At 39.3% G+C, this 22,699-nt stretch overlaps 1 protein-coding gene and 1 non-coding gene across 2 annotated transcripts in view; both read right to left on the reverse strand.

The window, feature by feature from the left end:
- The window catches only part of NRXN1 (neurexin 1), a 1,261,405-nt gene that overhangs the window by 646,039 nt on the left and 592,667 nt on the right, over positions 1 to 22,699 (reverse strand). The window contains exons 13-15 of the mRNA XM_006159011.3: positions 18,213 to 18,335; positions 9,585 to 9,966; positions 7,696 to 7,886 (exon numbers count right to left, since the gene is read on the reverse strand). Coding sequence (XP_006159073.1) covers positions 7,696 to 7,886; positions 9,585 to 9,966; positions 18,213 to 18,335 — 696 coding nt within the window. The remainder of the gene's footprint in view (positions 1 to 7,695; positions 7,887 to 9,584; positions 9,967 to 18,212; positions 18,336 to 22,699) is intronic.
- On the reverse strand, positions 5,353 to 5,470 carry LOC114009783 (U5 spliceosomal RNA). Its single transcript, XR_003551175.1, has one exon. It is a non-coding gene; the product is annotated as a U5 spliceosomal RNA (small nuclear RNA).

Consider the following 22,699-nt stretch of genomic DNA (forward strand, 5'->3'; position numbering starts at 1 on the left):
GAGGACTGAAGGAGTTCAGCGTACGTGTGTACACGCCCTCTGCAGGTGTTCCGAGTGTGCAAGTCTGTGGCTATCAGACTCAGCTAGTGTCCCGGGCGGGGAGACTCCAGCACTAGGACTTGAAGCATTTGCAGTTGGGAAGGCTGAAGGTGTACCAGAAGCAAGAGCAGTAGGACGTCCATGACTGCCTGCCTCTGTCCTGCCTTGTCTGACCGGTCCAGCAGTCTTCTCCAGGGAGTCCACGTAAGGCTCAGATGTCCGTCATTGTGTTGCTCCAGGCTGTCGCATAGTCAACTAAGGCTGGTATGAGCACTAAAATGTGTTTTCCCCGATCTTCTGTAAAACGTGTTGGATGGGGAATTGGAAGACTGGGTCGGGAGCACTAACCAGATGTATGGCTGTCCAGGTCAACCTCTCTTGATCACATTTCTCTCATTTGTGAAAGTAACCTGTCAGACCAGATTGCCTCCCAGATCACTTCTGGCCCTGAGTGCTTATGTCACCAAAGGTGGAAAGAGAAATCTCAAACAGAGTTGGAGTTGAGAAAACTAAACCTAGAAAAGCTATGCCTAGTCTAGGGGACATTTCCAAAGCAAGTACAATGGGTGAAGAGATTTAAAAAGAAGAATTGTTAGTGGGGAACAGAGAACTTAAACACTGCCAAAGTGTATGATGGTCCAAAGGTCATAGAAAAACAGAGGGATGAACTTCTCAGCCAAACTAGGCAGCAGATCCCAGATAACTGCTTGGGAAGGGAATGCTGTTTTACTAAAGGTGGGGACAAGAGGTGAAATTAAAATAAACTGACAAAGGCTTTATAGTAAAGAGAATAGGTAGAGATTGATTTCTGCAAAGCCTGGGAATTCAATGGAGATGTCAGAAGAGAAACAATAGTCTCACGTTTCTAATTGTCTTTCAAGTAACTGCTCTGTAGTTCTTGTGTAGGAAAGGGAGCAACAAAAATGTCATGTCTTACTTTCCCATGCTCTGTTCCCGGAACCTTATTGTTTCTGTTCTGTACTGCAACAATTGTCCCCAAACTGGTTCCTTCCCCTTGAACCTCAGTCTATCCACTGTGTGTGAGCCAACGTTACAATCTAAAGTGCACTGAACTCCGCCTTCCCGCTTATAACCCTGTAATTTCCCCTCCCCATCTTTTGGCCTGACACCGAGGGCCCTATAAATGAGCAAAACTGCCCTGCTCCTTTCTGAGAAGCTTCAGAGGGTTCTCCAGCACACTGTCATTCTAAGTTCCCCTTTTTGGCTATGAAGTAAAGCTCTGTGTCCCAGCTTGACCGGCCTAGGGAAGAGTGCTTGGCTGCCAGGGCAAAAGCCCATGAATTTATGTCCTAGAGCAGATGGTGGCAGGTCACTCACTGGATTACATTCTGTCTTTCAGGGTACTGAAAGGGAGATGAAGGGAAGAGTAGACAGAAGCGGAAACACACACATGAACAAAAGCAATAGGTAGAAGCCACAAAGCAGAAGCGCATGGAGCAGAGGCCAGGGAGCAGAGAATTGCCGAGTGGCAGTGCAGCAGACAGGAAAGAGAGGGAGGCTGGGCTGCTGCAGTGCTCAGGCCGTAGTTAGGGAGAGTGGGCATGGGTATTCCAGAGAACACCTGCGCGGGTTGCTCTCAGGATCCCAGAATGACTATCTGAACCAGATCCTTAACCTCTGTGTGGCCTCATTGTTCAGAAGCTGAAAGGGTTTCTTTTCTCTCTTACTCTCTTAATGAATCTTTAAAATAGTTCCACACTGAAATCCTACCAAGTTTCCCTTTACAAACAAAAAAATCTAATAAAGATCGTCTAACCAACAAGACAGGGACCCTCCTTTCATTTTCAGTATCATATCCTGCTTAAGACTCAGCTCAAATTCAAAAGCTTCTCTGAATATTTTGTATTTGAGAAAAGTATCTGGGCAAAGACTCTCAGATGTCATATGGCTGAATACTCAAAGTCTGGGCATGTTTCAACACGATCAGGACATTTGAATAGAATCTGTTCATTGAATTACCTCAATAAAAAATTACACATAGCAACATAAAGGTCTTATATTCAGTATTGGAGGGTTAGACAGCTAAGCAATACGCTGGTCTGATATCAAGAAAAAAAAAATTGCAAGGACACTATTTGTCTCCAAATCTTTACTTAGAGATGGAATATGTTTGGAAAGAAATTCCGAGTTGAGTTGTCTGTTTCAGGGACCTGTTAGAAGCTTGGTAGCATCATATACAACAGAAGACAGTTGTCCTCAGGGTGAGATTTGAGGAGGGAACGGACTGGTAAGAAGGAGGTAGATGGTAAGAAGGAAAAGGGAGAAGATCAGAAGACAGTACAAGAGCTCAAAGCTGTTGGGTGCGAGGAATCTGGGGTTTGAGAGCAAGAATAAAGAAGGGAGAAAAGACAAAGAACTGCTTGGGCTGACCTAGATGCAGTGTATAAATGAATTACTCACTTTTTATGTAGTTTTGCCAAGTGGCCACCTGAGGGCACTCTGTCCTATGGACTGACGGATCTATTTTTTCTCATCAAGTACATTATTTGTCCTCAATGTACTAGAGGATAAACTTAGGTTAATGCTTTAAATATGGGTATCCATGAAAGATGGAGTTCTTTTGTTCCTTTCTTCTTGAACTAGATTAATGAATGAACAAGAATGACCTCAATTCAATTCCCTGGATAATTGGAGAATTAAACCCAATAACATAATTTGCTTCTCTTTAGTATTTAGTAAGAACTCAATTAATATTAGCACCTTCTCATATAGATACACATGCAAACATGCAAATTTGCCAAATTTAGTAACAAGAGACAGAATGTAAGGAGGAATTAAACCAACCCTTTATATCTCTAAAGGGGGCAGGACTCCGAAGTTTAAAAATGAATAGAGAGCTATGCTGGGAGGTCTTTCCAAAGAGCAAATTTATGCTGCTCCTTTCATTGCATGTTGCAGCTTGTACATAATAGCCAGAGGGAATAGAACACAAACAGCTGGGAAATAAAGATGAAAGCAAAACTGTATCAGCAGGGAGAGACACACAGCCCCCTGAGACTCCAGCAGTGTCATGAAAAATAATTTGAACAAGGTCACCTGCGTGGAATTCCTCTTCTCAGAAAAAGATCATTAGACTCCTGCTCATTCTGACCATCTCCATGGGAGTCAAGATGGGAAATGGAATACATTTGAAACTCCTACCTTTCAAATGTCAACAATAAAGTCCCGTTATATAGCAAAACAAAGCCACAGACAAAAGCGTGCATTGCTATAAAGGCTAACTGGAATTTTAGATGTCTGAAAACAAAGAAATTCTGATTTCCTGCACAAAGGACCAGCTTGAGGGACCCTCCCCCTGTTTGAGTTCAATGCAGCATGTTTTGTGGCCTCATGCTGCCCTCTAGTGCTGTTTTTAGGGTATGGCAATATGAGGAGAAAAATCACAATAATCCTGACATAGCCAATAAATGTGACTTTGGCCCAGGAATGGTGAAATAATACAGAAGTAAAATTTTAAAATAAAATCAAAACATAATTTATGCATATTTTAAAAGGTGAATTTAATTTAGCCTTGGTATAGATCCGACATTACTTCAAGACTATATTTCATAGCATCCAGATCAGTGAATGCTCTTTAAAATAGACACCTGTGGGAACCAGCAGTTAGCATAATGGCTATGTCGCTGGACTCCCACGTAGTTGACCGCGGTTCACGTCCTGGACCCGGTGGCTTAAAACTCACACCGGGCGCGTGTGCGTGCGTGCCCAAGATCCCGAGAGGAGAATGGAGGAGAAGGGATTGCAGCGTGACCATCCCCCCTGGGGGGTGATTTCTCGCTTTCTGTCTCTATGTCTCTGTCTGTCTGGCGAGCGCACGCGCCCTATGGTGAAAAAATCTCTCTCAAAAAAAAAATAGACACGTGTCAGTCTCTGCATAGTCCTCACAAATTATGACTGCCTCAGTTTGTCTGAGGGATTCAGATATTAGCATTTCACAAATGTCATATGATTCTGATGTAGTTAAGTTGGTTGTCCTCAATTTGAGAAGAACCAGATTGTCACAATGACTTGGAGCAGGCTGTAGGATAAATCTGATCATAGGGACCAGAAGATGCACAGTGGTTACATTGTTGGATTTCTACATAGATGAATTCTGGACCCAGTCATTAAAAACTCATGTCAGGCACGTGTGCATGCGTACCAACTATCCCGGGAAGAGAATGAAGGGTTGTGGCATGGCCATCCCCCCTGGGGGTGATTTCTCACTTTCCCTCTCACTGTCTCTGTCTCTCTGGTATGCACATGAACCCTAAGGCAAAAACTTCCCCCACTCCCCAAAAGAGAATAAATCTGATCATTTTAATATTTTAAAGGATAGCTCTTATGCAAAATAACATGACATAAAACCATTGGCCAAAATAGGTCAAATTTCATGTTTTCTTCATTTAGAGTGGCTCAGTCCTATGTGACTAGCATGCAAAGGAAGCAAAATGCTCTTCAATTCAGACTGAAGAGTTCATGTAGAAGTTCTCCCTATCAATAAGTTCTCCTTCAATTCCAAGGGGCTTCCAGGTGGGAAGGAGGAATGGATAGCTATAGTGCTTCAATAGATCTTCTTGGTGTGCCCGGATTAGTCTCAATGCCCCTGCCGTGGCCCCACAGCATCCTGTCCCATTCCTAAGATTAGACCAAGGCCTTGGGCTTATAAATGGAGTGTGTAATCCAATGGTGACAGGAACCCAAGAAACCTTCCCTCCCCTTTTTGTGTCCCATCAATAGAAGGGATCTTGAGAAGAAAGTGTGGTCATGGGACATGGCATCTCACATCGCCCATCCTCAGTAGTTCGCATTTCTGCAGCCATAGTCGGCATTGGCCAGATAATGGTATTAACTGAGCACTGACTGTGTGCTAAGGGTGAGGAACAGAGCTGCAAAGAGGATGGCAGGGTTCCTATAATAGCTCTCACTTTTTGGCAAGGTTGATAAGTCTGTAAACCCTGAACTCCATGAGATTTAAGGGGATAATGATTAGCAAAGAATTCTATTCATCTGGAAAATTACTTCAATTTAAACTGTGTGTGTGTGTGTGTGTGTATGGAGGGGTAATTTTGTCAGAGGGTGAATACACTCACTGGAGAGAGACAGAGAGAGAGAGAAAGTGGGAAAATGCCTATAGGGAGTGGCCATGGCACAATTCTTTCTCCATTTCTCCTCTCTGTATTTTCAGAATGTATGCGTATGCACCTAACACATATCTTAAGCTGCTGGTCCAGGACTCGCCCATGCAGTCAGCCATGTGGATCCAGTCACCTTAACTGCCACTCTACTGGCTGGTCCTACACACTATTATTAAATCTCCTGCAAACGAGAGGCTTCAAAAAATTGGGTTAAGTTTCAGAATTGTTCCTCTTCATGGAATTTTTAGCAAAAGGTGAAAAGATTCATACCTTATGAAGAGAAACCAGAGTATGTATATATTTTTTTAATAGTTCTTCAGGAAAATTAGGACACATTTTTACATAGAAAAACATGGAAAAATACATCATGACTTTCCCAATAACCGAATAAATACACACACACACACATGGGCCAGGCAGGTCACACAGTGGTTAAGGCAGCTGGATCCCACATGGTTGACCACATGATTTGAGCCCTGGATCCAGTGGCTGGAAAAACACACTGTGCATGTGCATGTGTGCCCAAAATCCAGAGAAGAAGATAAAGGAGGAAGGGATTGTGGCAGGGCCCCCTTCTGTTCACTTTCTCTGTCTCCCTCTGGTGAGTGTACATGCCCTATAGCAAAACTAAAAACGCACACACACAAGTGAGCAGAGGCAGAATTCAATACTAATATGTCCTTATTATGTAATTCATAGTTTTAGATGTTTATCATGGGAAATGCCTTTCTTATATTTAGAGATATGAAATACTCAATGTTTTAATACAAATCAGCTCTGAGTTTCTAAGATTTGTAAAAGTACCCCCACTTTCACCAGAAAGAATCATCCCACAATTTCCTACCACTGTCACTTCTATGTTTTAATGAACTGTAAGAAAATATTTCCTTCTCAGCCGTCAGTGCCCTAAATATCCGAAGAGAAGGACCCACACCTGGCGCTGCGTCTCTGCCCCTCAGTGTGCAGGGCTGTGTGCACCATATCCCTCAACCAGTCGTGAACTGTTTCTTTTTGAGCCGTTCTAGTCTGCAGTGTAGAACCCATGGCTCCTAGTGAAGTACCTATATGCTTACTGAGATCTCTCCAACACAAACAGGGCACGGTTTTGCCTGGCTTTGGTGGCTGGTTAGCCTAGCACACCAAATTTCACAATCTTTCTCCTTCTCTTGACAGTCACCACCTGAACCCACTGTACAAACCAGGGGTAACTCTTGAAATGGGGGTGAAAACATACTCCATTGGCATCAACCAGAAGAAAGAAAAAGAGGTTTGGCTTGTTAAGCATTTCCTTTGAATTTCACTTTATTTTTTACGCTTAGCTATTGGATTAGCGGGCACAAACAGGATCTCTTTGAAGTTACTAAGAGGGCCAATTTGGGAGAAGAGAGATGGCCATTACCACACTTTTTATGTGTTGGACAAATAAAGTCTCAGGATTGTAAATACATTCTGCAATTATAGAAAGTGAAACACTTCTTCTTTCATCTTACTTAGAACGTTTTTTTTTTTCTAGAAGGAGTTCTGTGAAATTCTTTTTCCAGTTTCCTAACTCCCCAATGTATTTACCTTTTAAATCAAAGGGAAAGATCCCAGCAATATAAATGAGCATCTCTTCTCAAGCAAAGCTATGCCTGCGCTAGTATCTGCAGGGCTTTGTAGTGTGTCAGGATAAAGCAGAGGGCAACAGAGGGCGTGGGGTGAGCTGAGTTGTTTCTCTCTCCCCTATTCATTGTTTTACTCCTGAGCAAATCATTCCAACTTAGGTTTCCTACAGACAGAATAGTGTGCCAATACGACTTCTCTAGTGCTTGTTGTAGTTACACGAGATGCAAATAACCATATGTTCTTAGTGAACCACAAGGGCCCATTCAGGTAGACTTCTCTTATTCCCCCATTACTGACAGTTTTCTAAGCATTTTGTCTTGCTCACTTGCCAATTCAGTATCAATAAGGAAGAAAGAAGTCTGTTAAGACTTTCTTAGTGGCTGGTATGAGAAGCATTCCCATGGTGTGTGTGTGTGCTGGGGAGGTGGCATGAGGGCAGAATTCGCTGTTGGAAACACAGGGGATAAGCCAGGTAGGGCCCCTATTGGTCAGGGAATCTGCAAGTACCATGGAAACCTCACCAAGGATAAGAAAACTAATGAGCTCTAAGAGAAGCTCCTTATGTATCTGGGCTAACCTTGACTTCAAATTGATTCAAAACTATTGGGACCAAATAAACTTGCAAATACTTACTTTTTTTTATAATATCAAGACTAAGAATATATTTTCCCACTCTTTAAATTTTAATCATTCTTAGGTGTTGCATGTTTTGAGCTGCTATTAAAAATACATATGTTCCTGCCACATTAAAGGGGGATCAGAGGCTTGTGTGTTGTATTATTAATTATGTGATGAAAATGAAATTCTGGTCAGTCCCTGCCGAAAGGTACGCACGCACGCTACCCCCATCACAAAGGAGGTTCCATGTGAGGAGACCTCGGGGCAGAGTGCTGGTTACCGAACAGGCACTTACTTTTGAGGTCTAAGTTCCTGGCTCCCGCGGTGATCTGTGTTGTGATTTTCGTGTCAATCTTTACAGTGTGGAGATTGCTGGTGTCCCTTGAGATCATCACATTGTGCCACTGATTGTCATTGAGGGGTTTGTTTGAGCTCCCTTTGATGAGGTTAGCACCATTTCCCAAATCAAACACATAATGTAAGTACCTGGAAAAGGAATGAAAGAGGGGAAAGGGTCATCATGATTTAAATTTTTAAAAGACTCCAACTAAATACCACATAGAAATATTTTTTTATCCTTACTGAAACTAATGAGTGAGTTACATAAAAGTCAGCCAGGAAGAAGTAAGAACCACTACACCATTTCAGCAAAGAGGATGATTTGTTGTCTTCACTCTGGGAAATAGTAAAACCTATTTTAAAAATCACAGTCTACACTCCGCTTTATGGCTTTGGAAGGCAATACCTTTCCTCATGCTTTTGCTATTTTCATTATTCCCTCCATTCTTTGCTAACCAAACTGAAAGGGCAAGTCTTTCTGTTTTTCTTGAATTTTCTTTTCCTTTCTATCTGAATCACTGTTTCCACATGGGAAATACGCAGTTATTCAAGACCCAGCTCTGATATCTATTCTCCGATATGTACATTTTTATAATTTCCCTAAGGACACTCCTGCAGTCTGCATGTAATCCTCTTTGGAAACTCTGTAAGGTTTGTCTGCGCTATCTATGGGTCCACTGGTGGCCCCTAGTGTTGTATGTTGTAGGTGTGGCTCAGGGGTGGGTGGGCATCAGAGATGTGGCAAGGAATACATATATGTATATTAGTGTCTGCACATCATCTAACCTACTGTAAAAAGGCAAAAATATTACTGGGTTAATGAGCAAATGCCCATCAACTTTTCATCATAGTTTCAATGAAATTTCATAAAATTATTTCTAAATCCTTTTAAACAATGTTGACATAGAGCAGGTTTAAATTAAATGAATTTGATGGGGCTGGTCCCATTGCCTAGTGCTTCAGAGAGCCAGGTCTCACATAGTCAAACTTGTAATTAAAATCCCAGCTTCAGAGGCTTGAAAAATATGCTGATCCTGTGTGCACACATGCCCAAATCCCAACAGAATGGAAAAATGGAGAAGGGGTCCTAGTATAACCATGCCCCATTGGGGAGTGCTTTCTCCCTCTTCCTCTCTCTCTGTCTCCTGGTCTCTCTCTCTGGCAAATGCACATACCCTCTAGCCAAAAATAAATCAGAAAGTTAAAAAACAGGTTGTATGAAACATAAGTAATATTATTACTTGAATTAGCTACTTCATTTAGCACAGGCTTGTAGATACTCTTTTGTGGAATTACATTGTATATAGTCAGGAAATGCACATTATTATTTATTTAAGGCTTTTGCCATAGGGCACATGTGCTTGGTGGAGAGAGATGCAGAGGGAAAGTGAGAAATCACCCCCCAAGAAGAGGGTGATGGGCATGCTGCAACCCCTTCTTCTCCCTTCTCCTCTTGGGATTTTAGACACACACACACACACACACACAGGCATGATTTTCAAGGTCCAGGACTCGAACTGCTGTCAGTCATATGGGAGTCCAGCACCTTAATCATCATGCCACCTGCTGGCCCCAGGAAATGCACATTTAAAGTGTATTACTCATGGGACACCTATCCTAAGTTAGAATTCCATGTTAATTGTACCTCATATGTGAAAGTGTAAGTATAAAAACTGTACTGAATCCACTAAGATGCCTAACAAATGATTTAAGTAAATGCATTAATTGTCTTCCCTCTGGCCCTGCTCATCACCTTACAAGCCAATACTTTCTGTTTCATGTATATTTGGGAAATCAAGGTTCGTTTTTCCAGCTTTATTTGTCCATGAGCTGACACATACTCACCCTTTAACTAATTCCACCACGATAAAGTCGTTTCCATCCCCACTGTTATACAGAATTAGTCCATCCAAGGATGTTGTCTTGAACTGGAAAAAAAGATGCATAGAAGTGTAGGCTTGCAACGTAGCCAAGGCAACATAGCTTGATTTGGTCTTGAAGGTGACGGGGTCTGCTATGATGTTCCTGAAGCCAAATCTGGCATTGAGCTCACAGTAATCTATGTCACCATTTTTACACAGATCAATGTATGCCATCCCATTGAATGTCAGGCTCTGCAGGTGTCCAATGAAGTTGGAGGGGACTGAAGAAAGATACCGTCGTTCTGTGATGATGCCAGTCTCTATGTTATGGAACTCCAATCTCGTATGATCGCCTGCCATTTGACCTATAGGAAAAGATAATATGTTATCATTTTCTGTATCTGAATAGCATTTCTAACTTTAGCCTCTCATAAGAATACCACATTTTAAAATATAAGGATCCAAATATTTCCCTGGTACTCAGTTGAATATAGCAAGATCACCTAGATGTGGTTAAAGAGTAAGGCTGGCTTACATTGTAAAACTTTTTTAGGCCTGGTGTTAATTCTGTCTTAATGAGTCTTAACAAAAATAATCCCCATTGATAAAAGACAGACTTCTTTATTTTTTTGAGAGGTTTTTGCTAGTAGGGCGCGTGCGCTCACCAGAAAGACAGAAAGAGATAGACAGAAAGTGAGAAATCACCCCCAGGGGGGATGACCATGCCACAATCCCTTCTTCTCCATTCTCCTCTTGAGATCTTGGGCATGCACGCACGCACATGTGGCGGGCGTGAGTTTAACCCACTGGGTCTGGGAATCGGAAACGTGGTCGACTATATGGGAGTCGAGCGACATAGCCATTATGCTAACTGCTGGTCCCTTTTTTTTTTTTTTAAAGTTAGACTTTTTTAAAAGTAGAGGAAATAAAAAAAGGAAAGAAGGTAGAAAGGGAATAAGTGAAAGATGGGGGAGTGAGAAGGGAAGAAGAGAGGAAGAGAAAAAATGGATTAGGGGCAATGATTGCCCTAAGTCATCCCAGTAGAAAGAAACATCCTAGCTTCATGGTTAGGTGTTGTTTTTCTTAATAAATGATCTTCCAGAAAAACGAAATGTGACTGTGTTTTCCTAGACAATAGAAATATTGAAGAGTTGCTGACTAGCCTTCCAGTAATAAACCATGGCAATGTGTTTAAGTTTGTATTTTTCATTTTCCACTTCCTGTGCTGAATAATGCTCTTAGTCTTTAATCACACTAGTTTCTCTAACATTTTTGAAATTGTGTTGATCTCTGGACTTTGACATTTGCCTAATACTTTTGTTTCGCAACAATCTGGGCACAATATACTAATTCAAGGTATGTCTAATTTTGATAGTCCCAGTACAGTTTGCCCACATTCCCACAAGTTATAGTCTTTTTATCCCAATGTGGCGCTTGGCTGCAGATTCATTCTGTGATTTGCTAGTCAGTTCGGTCCTTATTCTCTTGATCCCACCATATTTCTCTGTCCAGTCCAGTATAAGCTAAACTTGTCCCATCTTTACCTCATAAGATTGAAAGTAAAATAAACAAAGATATAATTTTGTTTTCTAAATAGTAAAGCACAACATAAATATAAAGTACTCTTATCAGTACTGATGGTTTATTCACCTTCTTTCTCCTGAAACTTAAAAAGGTCATTTAAATTATAATTCACTTCTTTCAGATGCTAACTTCTCTACTTGATGTAGCGTAATTGAAAAATTTATCGAGCTTACCCTATCTGATCATCCATGATAATAATGAAAATATTAATTAGAGACAGTCCCAGAATCAGGCCCTGAACAAATGCACTGAACCTTTTCCCAGGTGTAATGAAGATTAGATACTGTCTAAGTGTTCCCTTTAATAGTTTGACAGATTTTCATTTATTTAGTCAAGACAGTAAAATGTTGGATAGCATTTTAAGAAAATACATTTAAGTGAAATATAAAAAGCATGCATTTTTTGTTGGGCAAAAAAACCTGTTTATATACTTATTTGACTAATTATTCTAAACTCATTGGTGTAAAACAATATTTCTTGAGCTGCATGTATAACTCTACTTAATTTTCAAACATTCTTTACTAGTCCTTGATCCTCATAACAACACTCCAATCATGCTTGACATGTTCTTTTCAGTCACTGGTTTATTCTGATTGCCTCTTTGCATCTCTTTTTAAAAAACAAAAATGTCACTGTAAATAATCACCCCTTCCTCCTCAACTCTACCACCATGTTTCCTGATTGTCTATCTGATGCAAAAATATTTTATCTTTAGCAATTATGGCTTTTCATATAACATCATTTCTCTCCTTCAGTACTTCTTCAGTGACCTCAATACTGCTCTGCAGGGATCTCTTTGGTAGCAAATAAATTGAACCTTTAATAATTTCCAAATATAAAGCTCTAGAGATACCAACAATACAGAGCTTCTCAGTCTTTTGGCTAAAATCAAGCAGCAATACCAATGACATTGAATTAAGAAGCTATATAGAAAAAAGATTATTAAAGCTTAAAAAAAATCACTTGTGTATTTCCATCCCTTGTGTTGGTTTTATCTTTTCTATTATATTAAAATTCAAGTCTTAACCCAGTGACTATCACTCCAATTCTGAAATTGCTATATTTTCTCTTAAAGGTTCTATTGATGAATCAATCAATAGTAAAAAATTCCCCTCCCCCAATAGTTCTAATGCTTGATATGAAATATTACTCCAAACTGTCAAGATCTTGGCAGCTTTGAAATTGGGAAAAATATTGAGTTTAACAGGACTGAGACATTCAGTGACAAAAATAACACTTAATATCTATTTTTCGAAGGAAGAGAATATGTATGCAGAATATAAATAATTTTAAAAAGGTAGTAAAACATTGCTAAAAATAACCACAGCCCAGTTATAAGAAAAAACATTATGGCTCATGCTCAAAAGCCTATTCTTTTTTAAATAACCATCTATAAATTGCATAGACAGTAATGGCAGGTACACTTTGCTCGTGGGGGCAAATTAGCACCTAAGAGCCATTATCCACTGACTAAGGAAATATTCACTTTTTAAAAAACCCTTTTCCCTTCAGCATTTACTGCAGTATTTACTCCTCACCTGGAGGGGAGTTGCCCCTACTATTGTATGTGCATTTTGATAAAGTAAGAAAAACTAAAGGAACTTAATGGAGAAAAATAAATATTGGAGAAGAAAAAAACGATAGTTCCAACCATTTAAATATGCACTATCATTTGCAGAGTTTTAGTGGAAAGTAAAATTTGGATGTAGAAAAATGTCTCCAATCAAGTGTCTTGGATATATTCTCAGTGAACATTGAGCTCCAATAAGAAACAACTACCAGAACATGTATCTTGAACAGTGTGTCAGGAAAGACATTTCACTACCCAAGTCAAATATTTTCATCAAAACAGAAAGATCTGCTATTTTTGACTGAGTATTGCTCTAAGTTGGGTTAAACTTTTGGTGGGAACCAAATAAGACTTAAGCCTTACATCTATGTGTTACTTCACTTAAAGCTGGAGTGTATGGCATATGTGGCTGAAGGTATACCAGGTAATGAAGAAATAATTATTATTTACCCAAAATTCATGAACTATGAAGGGAAGGCGGACAAAAGTGGTAAAGAGAATACTTGAATATATAATAACAAAACTCAGAAAAATGCCATTGATTTGATGAATGGGTGTGTGCTGTTAAAAGCACAACAGGAACAGGTGCCTGAGTTGGTATTTAAGCTAGATTTGAAGGATTAAGCAAAAAAGCCATGCTAAGAATTAAAAAAGGAATCAGGAGGTGGATTCTAAGGAGAATCAGATGAGCAATAGCTTTTGGGTGGCAATGAGCTAAAAACCGTGGCTGGACAATTATCAAGTGGAATTAGTGGCTCACATGAGAGGTAAAGTGCACCAGGAGTTAGATCTCGCAGTGCCTCCTCATTGTATCTGGAGTACCGGGGGCTTTAAGCAGGACTGAGCCATGACTGACTGACTCTCTCTCTCTTTCTCTCTCGTGTGTGTGTGTATGTGTGTGTGTGTATGTGTGTGTGTGTGTGTGTGTTGAATCTCTTTGTATATAAAATTAAAGAGGGTTTGAACTAGGGAAGTTGTAGTGGAATGGATAAAAAAGGGACAAAGTGAGATAATTTTGCAGAAATAACCTGCAGGATTTACTAATGGTGTTTGGAATAATGGAGAGGAGAGAAATGATGATGCTTGGCTTTCAGTTTACCTGATTATATGGTAAACACTATTCAGTGAAGGACACACAGCAACATGCACACATATATCAAACACACGATTCCAGGTCTTTTAGACAGACGAAGTGATGAGTTGCAACCCTTAGATAGCTGGACAACTCTTTCTCATTTGAGACCCAGGAGACCTCCTTTCCAGTGCTTCTTTGTTGCTTGTTTTTGTCTTCATCACCTTTGGTGAGCTGCAAACATCCCTACATCCTGAGAACACACTGTATTTTATCATAAATCCTACTTGATTTAGGATTACTATAATTTAAATATGTGGGAAAATATAGAACTTTTCATGAAGAAGTTAGTTTTCTAAAATTTACTTTCTTGTTTTTATAAAATTCTTCCTGCCCAGTGATTTCTGACTTGCTGTAAAAATTAGTAAGAAATTTCTAATTGCTTTTCTGATTCATAGGTGATTTCAAGTGATCAGTAGGGAGTTTTTAAAAAATCCCATTCTAGACTTAGGTCTCAATGGAAAGTTTCCATTACTATGTTTGAAAATTTTCTATACTATGTTGATCAAGGCTGACTTTTTACACTTATGAATTATTGACTTTAATGAGATCTTTGATGGGACCAGCAGGTGGCGCAGAAGTTAAGGTATTAGACTCCCACAGGGCTGACCAGGGTTCAGGTTCCAAACCTGAGGACTTGTTTTCTCACTTCCCCCAACCTGTTTTTCTCTGATGACTAGAGCACATTAAAAAATAATAATACTAAGTAAAATAAAACAACTTTTTTAAAAAATTAGATCTTTAGCAAAAAGGAAGAAAGAAGGAAAAAGGAGAAAAGGAAGGGGAAATAACTAATTCAAGCTATTTATAAACTCAGAATTTGAGTGTATATGTTAAGTTTCAGGTAGGGAGGAACAAAGACAAAGGAAAGAAAAAGACAGTAAAAGAAAAGAAAAGGAAAAAGGAAAAGAAAGAAAGGAGGGCTCAGATTTAATCATCATCAATTATCAATCAAGGACGTGGTGAGCATGCACTTCCAGAAGAGAAGATATATTAAGGTCGTGACTTCAATATTGGGGTATTTCATTAAAAACTGCAAATCCTGAATCTCATCTGAGGACCCATCCGACAAGCACAAAATGAGTGACTTTACATTAACGTAGGAGGAGTATAATATGCTTCAGTAATATCAATGTCACAAAAGACAGTTGATGGAAATATTCCACATTAAAGGAGACTAAAGAAAGAGGACCAGATGGAATAGCTAATGCTGGGCTGCATATTTTGCAGGGGAAAATGCTTATAGCAAAGAGACAACACTGGGTCAACTGACAAAATTGGAATAGAGCTGAAAGAATACATTTAGGGAACCAGCAGTTAGCGTAATGGCTATGTCGCTGGACTCCCATGTAGTCAACCGCGGTTCGTGTCCCAGACCCGGTGGCTTAAAACTCACGCTGGGCGCGTGTGCGTGCGTGCCCAAGATCCCGAGAGGAGAATGGAGGAGAAGGGATTGCGGCGTGACCATCCCCCCTGGGGGGTGATTTCTCGCTTTCTGTCTCTATGTCTCTCTCTGTCTGTCTGGCGAGCGCACGCGCCCTATGGTGAAAATCTCTCCAAAAAAAAAAAAGAATACATTTAGCAATGCCACATCTAATGAAGTTGGTAACTTTCACTTTGGTTATGCAAAGAAGTTTCTCCATTTTTGGAAGCTCCATGCTGACTTATGGGCCATAAATATTGTTTATGTACTTTACCTCCAACTAGTTAAGAAAAAAAAAAAAAACAAACAGGGAGGGAGGAGAGTGAAATAGTACGAATGTCAGAACAAATGAGGTAAAATGCTCACAATAATAAAACTATGCCAATGTTCCTTGTACTATTTTTATTTTAAAAAATTTATTGTAAGTTCAAAATAATCTCTACAAAATTTTAGAAGACATATTGCGCTATTTTGTACCCTCTACTTTACATCCTAAACTACTTACTACAGTGCTATACCATCACTTTTGCTTAAACAATATCCTCTGTTTACCCCCCAGATTTAATGCAGTGATTTCCAACTGTCTGAAATGATATAAAAGATGAACTTTAGTCCAGAGCATTGATTTGTTTACCCCTGAAAGACCTTGTCAATCACTACGTGGATGCATGAAGCAAAACAAAACTTCTAACTCTATGAGTGTCATTCTTTCATGTGTGGAATTCTGTCCCACACACTGTTATCGTTCGCACTATTCTTTCTTTTTTGAAAATTATTTAATTATATTTACTATTATAAGCTTTTTAAAATTTTGCCAGAGAGTGACAGAAACAGAAAGAAGGAAAGTGTGAAAACAAGCTGCCAGGTACAGGACCTGAAACGCAGCCGGCCATGTGGGAGTCCAGGGCCTTAACCAGCACACCACCTGTTGACCCCTGCACTATCCTTTCTTTAAAGCTTAGTTCAAATATTACCTATTGCTTTAACATATCCCTAAAATCAAGCTATTTTTCCTCTTTTCTGAACTCTAAAAGCATGAATCACTTAAGTCAGCCACTCATATACTGCTTTGCATTATCAGTTGTCACCTGAGTTTATGTATATGTTAGGTTGTCAGGAAAGTCTTGATGTATTTTTGTTTTCTATGCAAAATATGTCCTGGCTTTCCCAACACCCCAATATGCATTACCCTCATAATGTGATGCTAGATTTGGGAAAGATATCATGGATATTAATGACTATAAGGCAGTAGACTATGAGTCAAAACCAACCAACCAAACAAAATTAAAAGCAAACAGGTTCTCTTTTCAGCTCTGTTAACAATGACATTTCAATGAAACATAAAACATCGCTTTTTCTGAGTCTCAGTTCCTTCATCTGTAAAATGGGAATATGTGTGCACTACTTCATGGTGCTGTTATATTTGAGAGACACTCAGAGTGAAAAATACTCTGCCGTGGTTTCACATAGCCTTGTCCCTGAATGCTGTTTCCTCCCAACCTCTAGCACATAGCTTAGATACTCATTTTCAACCCTGTTCATAAAACTCGATTGCCCAAACAATAGATGTTAATTATGTAAAAACGATTCATTCCTCTTCCTAGAACTGTCCTTGACCATAACTAGCCGAACTTCAGCTGACCCTCTTCTACCAAAACCATGTAGAAATTCTGCCTTCTTTCTCTAATTTTACAGAACTCCTTTAGAGTCCTCTTATGCTTGACAATTTTGTATAAGTGCTTATGCTAACAGCTAGATCTCTGGCTGATTTTCTTCCTCAGAGAATAAAATGACACAACATAGCAGTGGTTTCAAAATGTCAGTCCATGGACCAGCTGCACTAGAGCCCTCTGGAGAGATTCTGAGCACAGCGAACTACTGGGCTCCTTTCCAGACTTTTTCTGGTATGAGATTAGGAACTGGTCCTTTTAAAGCTTTTCAGGTTATTTGGAAACAAAGTAAAGTTCTGTGACATGCATTAAAAAGAGTTTTGGAAAGCCATAAGGGACTGATGAAATAGAAGATTCTAAGAGATCTATGAGTTGGTAATTTGCTCCATTTGAAATCAAGAGTAATTCTTTCAAAAATTCAAATCCTGCATACTGATAGAGGTGACTAGTCTTTGAGCATGAGAAGGGCCTTGGGATTTAAAGTACAACAGACTCTTCTCCACCGCCGAAGAACCATCTGGTCCTTTCTTACTAGAATAATTAACAAGGAGCTGTTCTCTGCAAAAGTAAAAGACGTTAATATTCCACCTGGTCACATGTTTCAAGTTACTGTCAGAGAAGATGAAGACGCACTGGTTTCTCTTTCAGTTAGATTCTTTTTATCTCTTGGGTAGGCCTTCATATAGCTTATTTCAGTTAGAAATTTACCAATTGGAAACTGTACTTGATGTCCTAATATTAGAGTTTAACCAGCTGAGCTTAATGGCCAAAAATGACCTATTACAGTTTATAATGAAAAGGTGACTCCCCTAACTGAATGTCAGTAGATCTACCAATTCACCTAGAAGCTAAAGTAGAACTCGGTGCTGTTCATCATCAAAACATATAAGAAACAATAAAACTGAACAGAAATGACATCCCAATGTCTTCATTATTTTATGAGACACTGAAATATTTATCAGTTCACAAAATTAAAATATATTATAATTTCCCTTGAATCATTCAAAGGAAAAGAACATTACATAATATTGATCACTTGGGAGGAAAATACTGTTTATTAATAATGGGTTACTTATTAAATGGAATTGTTACAAGAAAAGTAAGATTAAAAAATAGATGGTATGTATAAGTTTCAAGCCGTGTACCAGTCTTGTTTTCAAAATCCACCTGCAAGAAGTGAGCAACTCTAAATCTTCAGAATAACAAAAGACAGTGGGGACAGGGGCATTTACCTGTCATGGCCTGTTGGTCATCCACTGTTAACTTTAAACTTTTTCCTCGACGAACCACACGGACTGTGTGCCATTCGTTATCATTGAGGTTATAGCCAGCAAAAAGGGTCTCGGGACCTTTGCCTGTAGAATATGCCAAACAATCATTATGGACACTCAGAATCAGCCAGACAAATGAACCTCACAGAGAGTGAGAGAAAAAGACAAAGGAGGGGGCAGAGGAGAGGGAGGAGAGAAAAGGCGAAAGAGAGAGCAGGGAGAGAAAGGATTGAGAGAGAGACGAGAGATCGTCTGGACCAATTTTCAAGCCCATTTAGAGTCATAGCAAGCAAGGAAAATGACAAGTTAACAAACATTCAGGTGTGACCAATTAAAAATCTTTAACCTTATGCATTGATCTAGGACAAGTGAAGTAACCTGTTGTCATAAATAGGCACAGTCAATACAGCATTGGGGAACATCCCAAATTTGCATACACATTTTTTCCCTTAAAGGAGTTGTTGGTTTTGCAATTATGGCTTTCTTTGTAACCAAGTGGCTAGCAGCTATGTACCCACTGACCCTAAGGAGGCATCTGGCAGTCGGTCATGAGCTCATCATGTTGAGTGAGTGGATAACTAGCAGGTTAGACTTTAGAGGGAAGACCACTTTGGGCAGCTCACCATGTGATCGATATCCCCAGCACTTGCATCAGGTACCTCCAATGCTCACCAAGCTCTTAGGTTCATCTTCCTTGAAAAGTTCTGGAATGTTGTATCTAAAAAAACCTCCTGGCCTGTATGTTGCAAATCTCTGTGTGGTGGAGGTGTTTCTAAAGTGTAAACAAATGTATTAACTTACAGTAAGTGAGCACAGAAAGGAGGCATAGTGAGTTAAAGACCCAGGGTTGAGTGAGGCGGAAGAAAAGTGATGTTCACCACCAGTAGAAGACAGGAATTCCTAGGTTATTGCCAAAAGAAATTGGGCAAGGAGTGTAACCACTGGGAATGTAATTCCTAGTGAATATATATAAATTCATGAAAATGGAATTTAAGTATAACTAGAAAAGATATTATTTCAGAAAGGTGTTTGGTGGAAATAACTGAAACAACAGGGTTAGATTAAATCCCTCCTTAACTTAAAAAAAAGAAAAGGCAAGGGAATAAAAGCCTTGAATATAACTGTAAACTTTGATTAAAATAAGTATCTGAACTGATGCAACATTGTAATTCATCAAGAAAAAAATAATACTAAAAATACATTATTTGGTGATATCTTTTTATAGTACTACTTTTTAAAATACTAAAGTCACTGTTAAAATATTGAAGGACATGACATCACTGAGTTTCAGGACTTTCAAACAAGGATCAGGATTAGGATTCAGAATTTTTTTAAACTGAATTTTGCCTGCAATGATCACTCCATGTCCCAGGATCCTAGGAGGACATATAAGAAGGTAAAAATAGAGGCCAGGGAGAAGGAGAAAGGAAAGAAGAAACACAATCTAAATAAGGAAACCAAGTAGAAGAAACCTCAGTCCTTAGTCCATCCACAGTAGATCACAGTTTGCTTTCAGAACCACAGGCTATCTACCCAGCCCCTTGATTTCTTTCCTATGGTGTAAATGATGATGTAAGTTCTTTCTTCCTTGATTGTGTGTCTCTTGGGCTTAAAATAAACCAGGATTTGCGTTACATTTTACAGGGTGAATTGCCCCAGTTCTTTAAACAGTACCAACCATCATCGACATTAGAAGTCATGACTTTTGTTTGTTTCTTTAGAGAAGTTGAACATCCAAATACATGAATAAAAACTATTCTAGATAGATCAGTTTTGAAAGCTTGATCACTAAATAACTAGAGGAAGCCTGTTAGTTCAGCTACTGCAAAAATGCTTTGAGTCCAAATGTTGAAAGCAAGTTCTGGGATCAAAGGAACTCTTTCTAGTTCCAATTGTGAAGAAAGAAGCATTTTATAACTCTGCAGCATCTTGGCTTCCTACTGGCAGCAAGGGTCATCCTTAGTTTTGATGTTTGAAAAGAGAATATACCATTTTAAAGCTATTTTTAGAGGGGAGACCTTTTTTCTTAGAAATATGTGCTTTTGAAGCAGCTTTACTCTCGTTCTTTTCATTTGAAAAGTGTTTTGTCAAGGAAAAGAAGCATAAGGGTGATATCATCGTTATACCCCATTCTGAGCTTCATCTTGCAGTACAATCATAATGCTTAATCTATGAAGCAACTATTTCCATAACAACAGGCACAAAATCCAATTAAAAATAACCCTTTGGTTCATAAAAATCTCTGTGGGCCAACTGCAAGCTCCTTTCTTGCATTATTAAAAATATGAGCAGATTGATTTTGGAAGACAAGGTTTTTAAAAGTACTCTTAATAGCCTCAGTTCAAAACAATGCTACCCATGTACCATGAAGCGTAATGGGAAGTGCACTAGACTGGGAGTTAATTGTGGTTGCTATTCCACGATTTGCTACTAAAAAAGAGGTGAGTTCGTGCTTGTTATTACCGGAGCACTTAATCTTTTATCTTATTTCATCTTCATATTATCATCAAATTACAAATGTGGAACCAGAAGTCCAAGATAAAAGTACGTTCTGAGGTCACAGGGCTAAGGAAGCCCTATCCTAGGTCTGATTACTCAAAGCCTGCATGTGTTCCCCTGCATGGTGTAGCCTCCTAGCTAGGACTTTCTTCGGCTAGCAATTCAACTTCTCAGTCTCCACATGTCTACATGAAGAAGGTAGAAAATGTGCTTTTCATACTGACTGCCATCTTTCTTTTCAAGATGGTCACATCATTTGGAAGTCCTCTGCATAAATTCTGGTGGAAGAAAATCTCTAAACAGTACAGCCTCTTCCTAGAGATGCTGAAATGGCTGGTACTAAAGACATGATATAAAAGAAGGGCTGTCTTAAGATCTGTCTTTACTGTACTCAGCGATTTGCAACCATTCAGTTTCTAGTGGCCTCAACATACCCAACCATAAAGTGGGAAGTTAGGCCAGCTTCTCTCTCCAGTTCCTTGAGGATGTCAAACATAGTGCAACATGAATGGCCACAGGTAATATTTAACCAGGTGAGTTCAGAATGTAGCTCTTTGGGCTATGCTATCTTAAATAATTTTAAAACTGGAAGGGACACAAAAGGTATGGGAGCTCACTGAGCCACATCCAGAGAATATGAGTCTGAAGAGCTTAGATGACATCTACATGGGCACGACTGTTTAACACAAGAGTCCAGGTCTCCAGACTTCCAGCCTAGTGGACCTTTAAGTAAGCATTCTGCCCATTGTATTATGCTCATCTAGAGTGAACTTTGCAAAGACCACCACGATCAGAATCTATGACTTGTAACTGACTGCTCTTTATTTTACATCAAAGCTGAAGGCCGAGTTGAAATAAATGCAGCTTAGTAAAAGTATCCATTCTATTCAACAGAGCTTAAGCTATGGCAATAACTTTTTCCTGGCTGATGATGTTTGCTGTGTTTGCCAGTGACTCTGTGGTAAGATTTATTTGTAACAGATGAAAGCAGACACACTAAACATTTCACTTTTTCTTAATTTCGTTCAAATTGTTCTTTCACATCCTTCCTGACCATGAATTCCAGGTGTCTCTAAGATTTACCTGGAAGAAGGGTTGGTGTTAACCCCAACTGGAGGAATAGGATGGAGAGAGGAGAGGGTGTGTGTGTGTGCCTGTGTCTGCCTGCCCATGGACAGGCATGAGAGAGAGAGAGAGAGAAAGAGACTTAAAAATAGTAGCTTTGAGGGGCTAGAATAGCAACCAAATTTGCTAGTTGTTTCACCTTCATTTTCACATCAATGTGATCTTGGGCCTTCCTTAAATATCAGTCTCAGAATAAAGAACATGGTATAGTATAATCTGTGGTCCTTTGCTATGGGAGAAGGATAGTGGGAAAACTGGATTTTTTCTCTAGTTTGTCATCAACTAATTACATAATCTGAGCAAGTAAGCTATCCTCCCTGTTCTTATTTTTATCTATAAAACGAGGATACTGATTAAGTGCATATAAAAATATTCTCCTACAGTCAACTCTAAAATTGTGTGATTTTGGATAGAACCGGACTGCACTGCCCTGTGCTATTTTCCCAACTTGTGGGTACATAACAGTGTAACGTTGGTGAAATTTTCTACATATATGAGGTTTTCATTGTTGTATTATTATTAATTTAATTATTTGGGGGGTTGCTTTGGGTAAGCAGAACCTCAGTGGATCTTCTACCCTAGAATTACTAAACTCAAATCCAGAAGGACAATATTGGTATATGTAAGAACATGCGTTTATTTGACAGAGTCCAAATTTAGCTGTGGAAGTGTCATCCTAACATCCCCACGGAATGAAGCATCAGATAATGAATAAACGATCAGTCAGGAGCAGGAACTCCTCCATTCTATATATCACGATATCCCCTGCTCTACAGACACTAAATTACAGATTGGAAGTTTATGTGGTAAAACAATCAAGTGGC

This window comes from Tupaia chinensis, unplaced genomic scaffold (assembly GCF_000334495.1).
Source record: "Tupaia chinensis unplaced genomic scaffold, TupChi_1.0 Scaffold000622_1, whole genome shotgun sequence".
Taxonomy (NCBI): domain Eukaryota; kingdom Metazoa; phylum Chordata; class Mammalia; order Scandentia; family Tupaiidae; genus Tupaia; species Tupaia belangeri.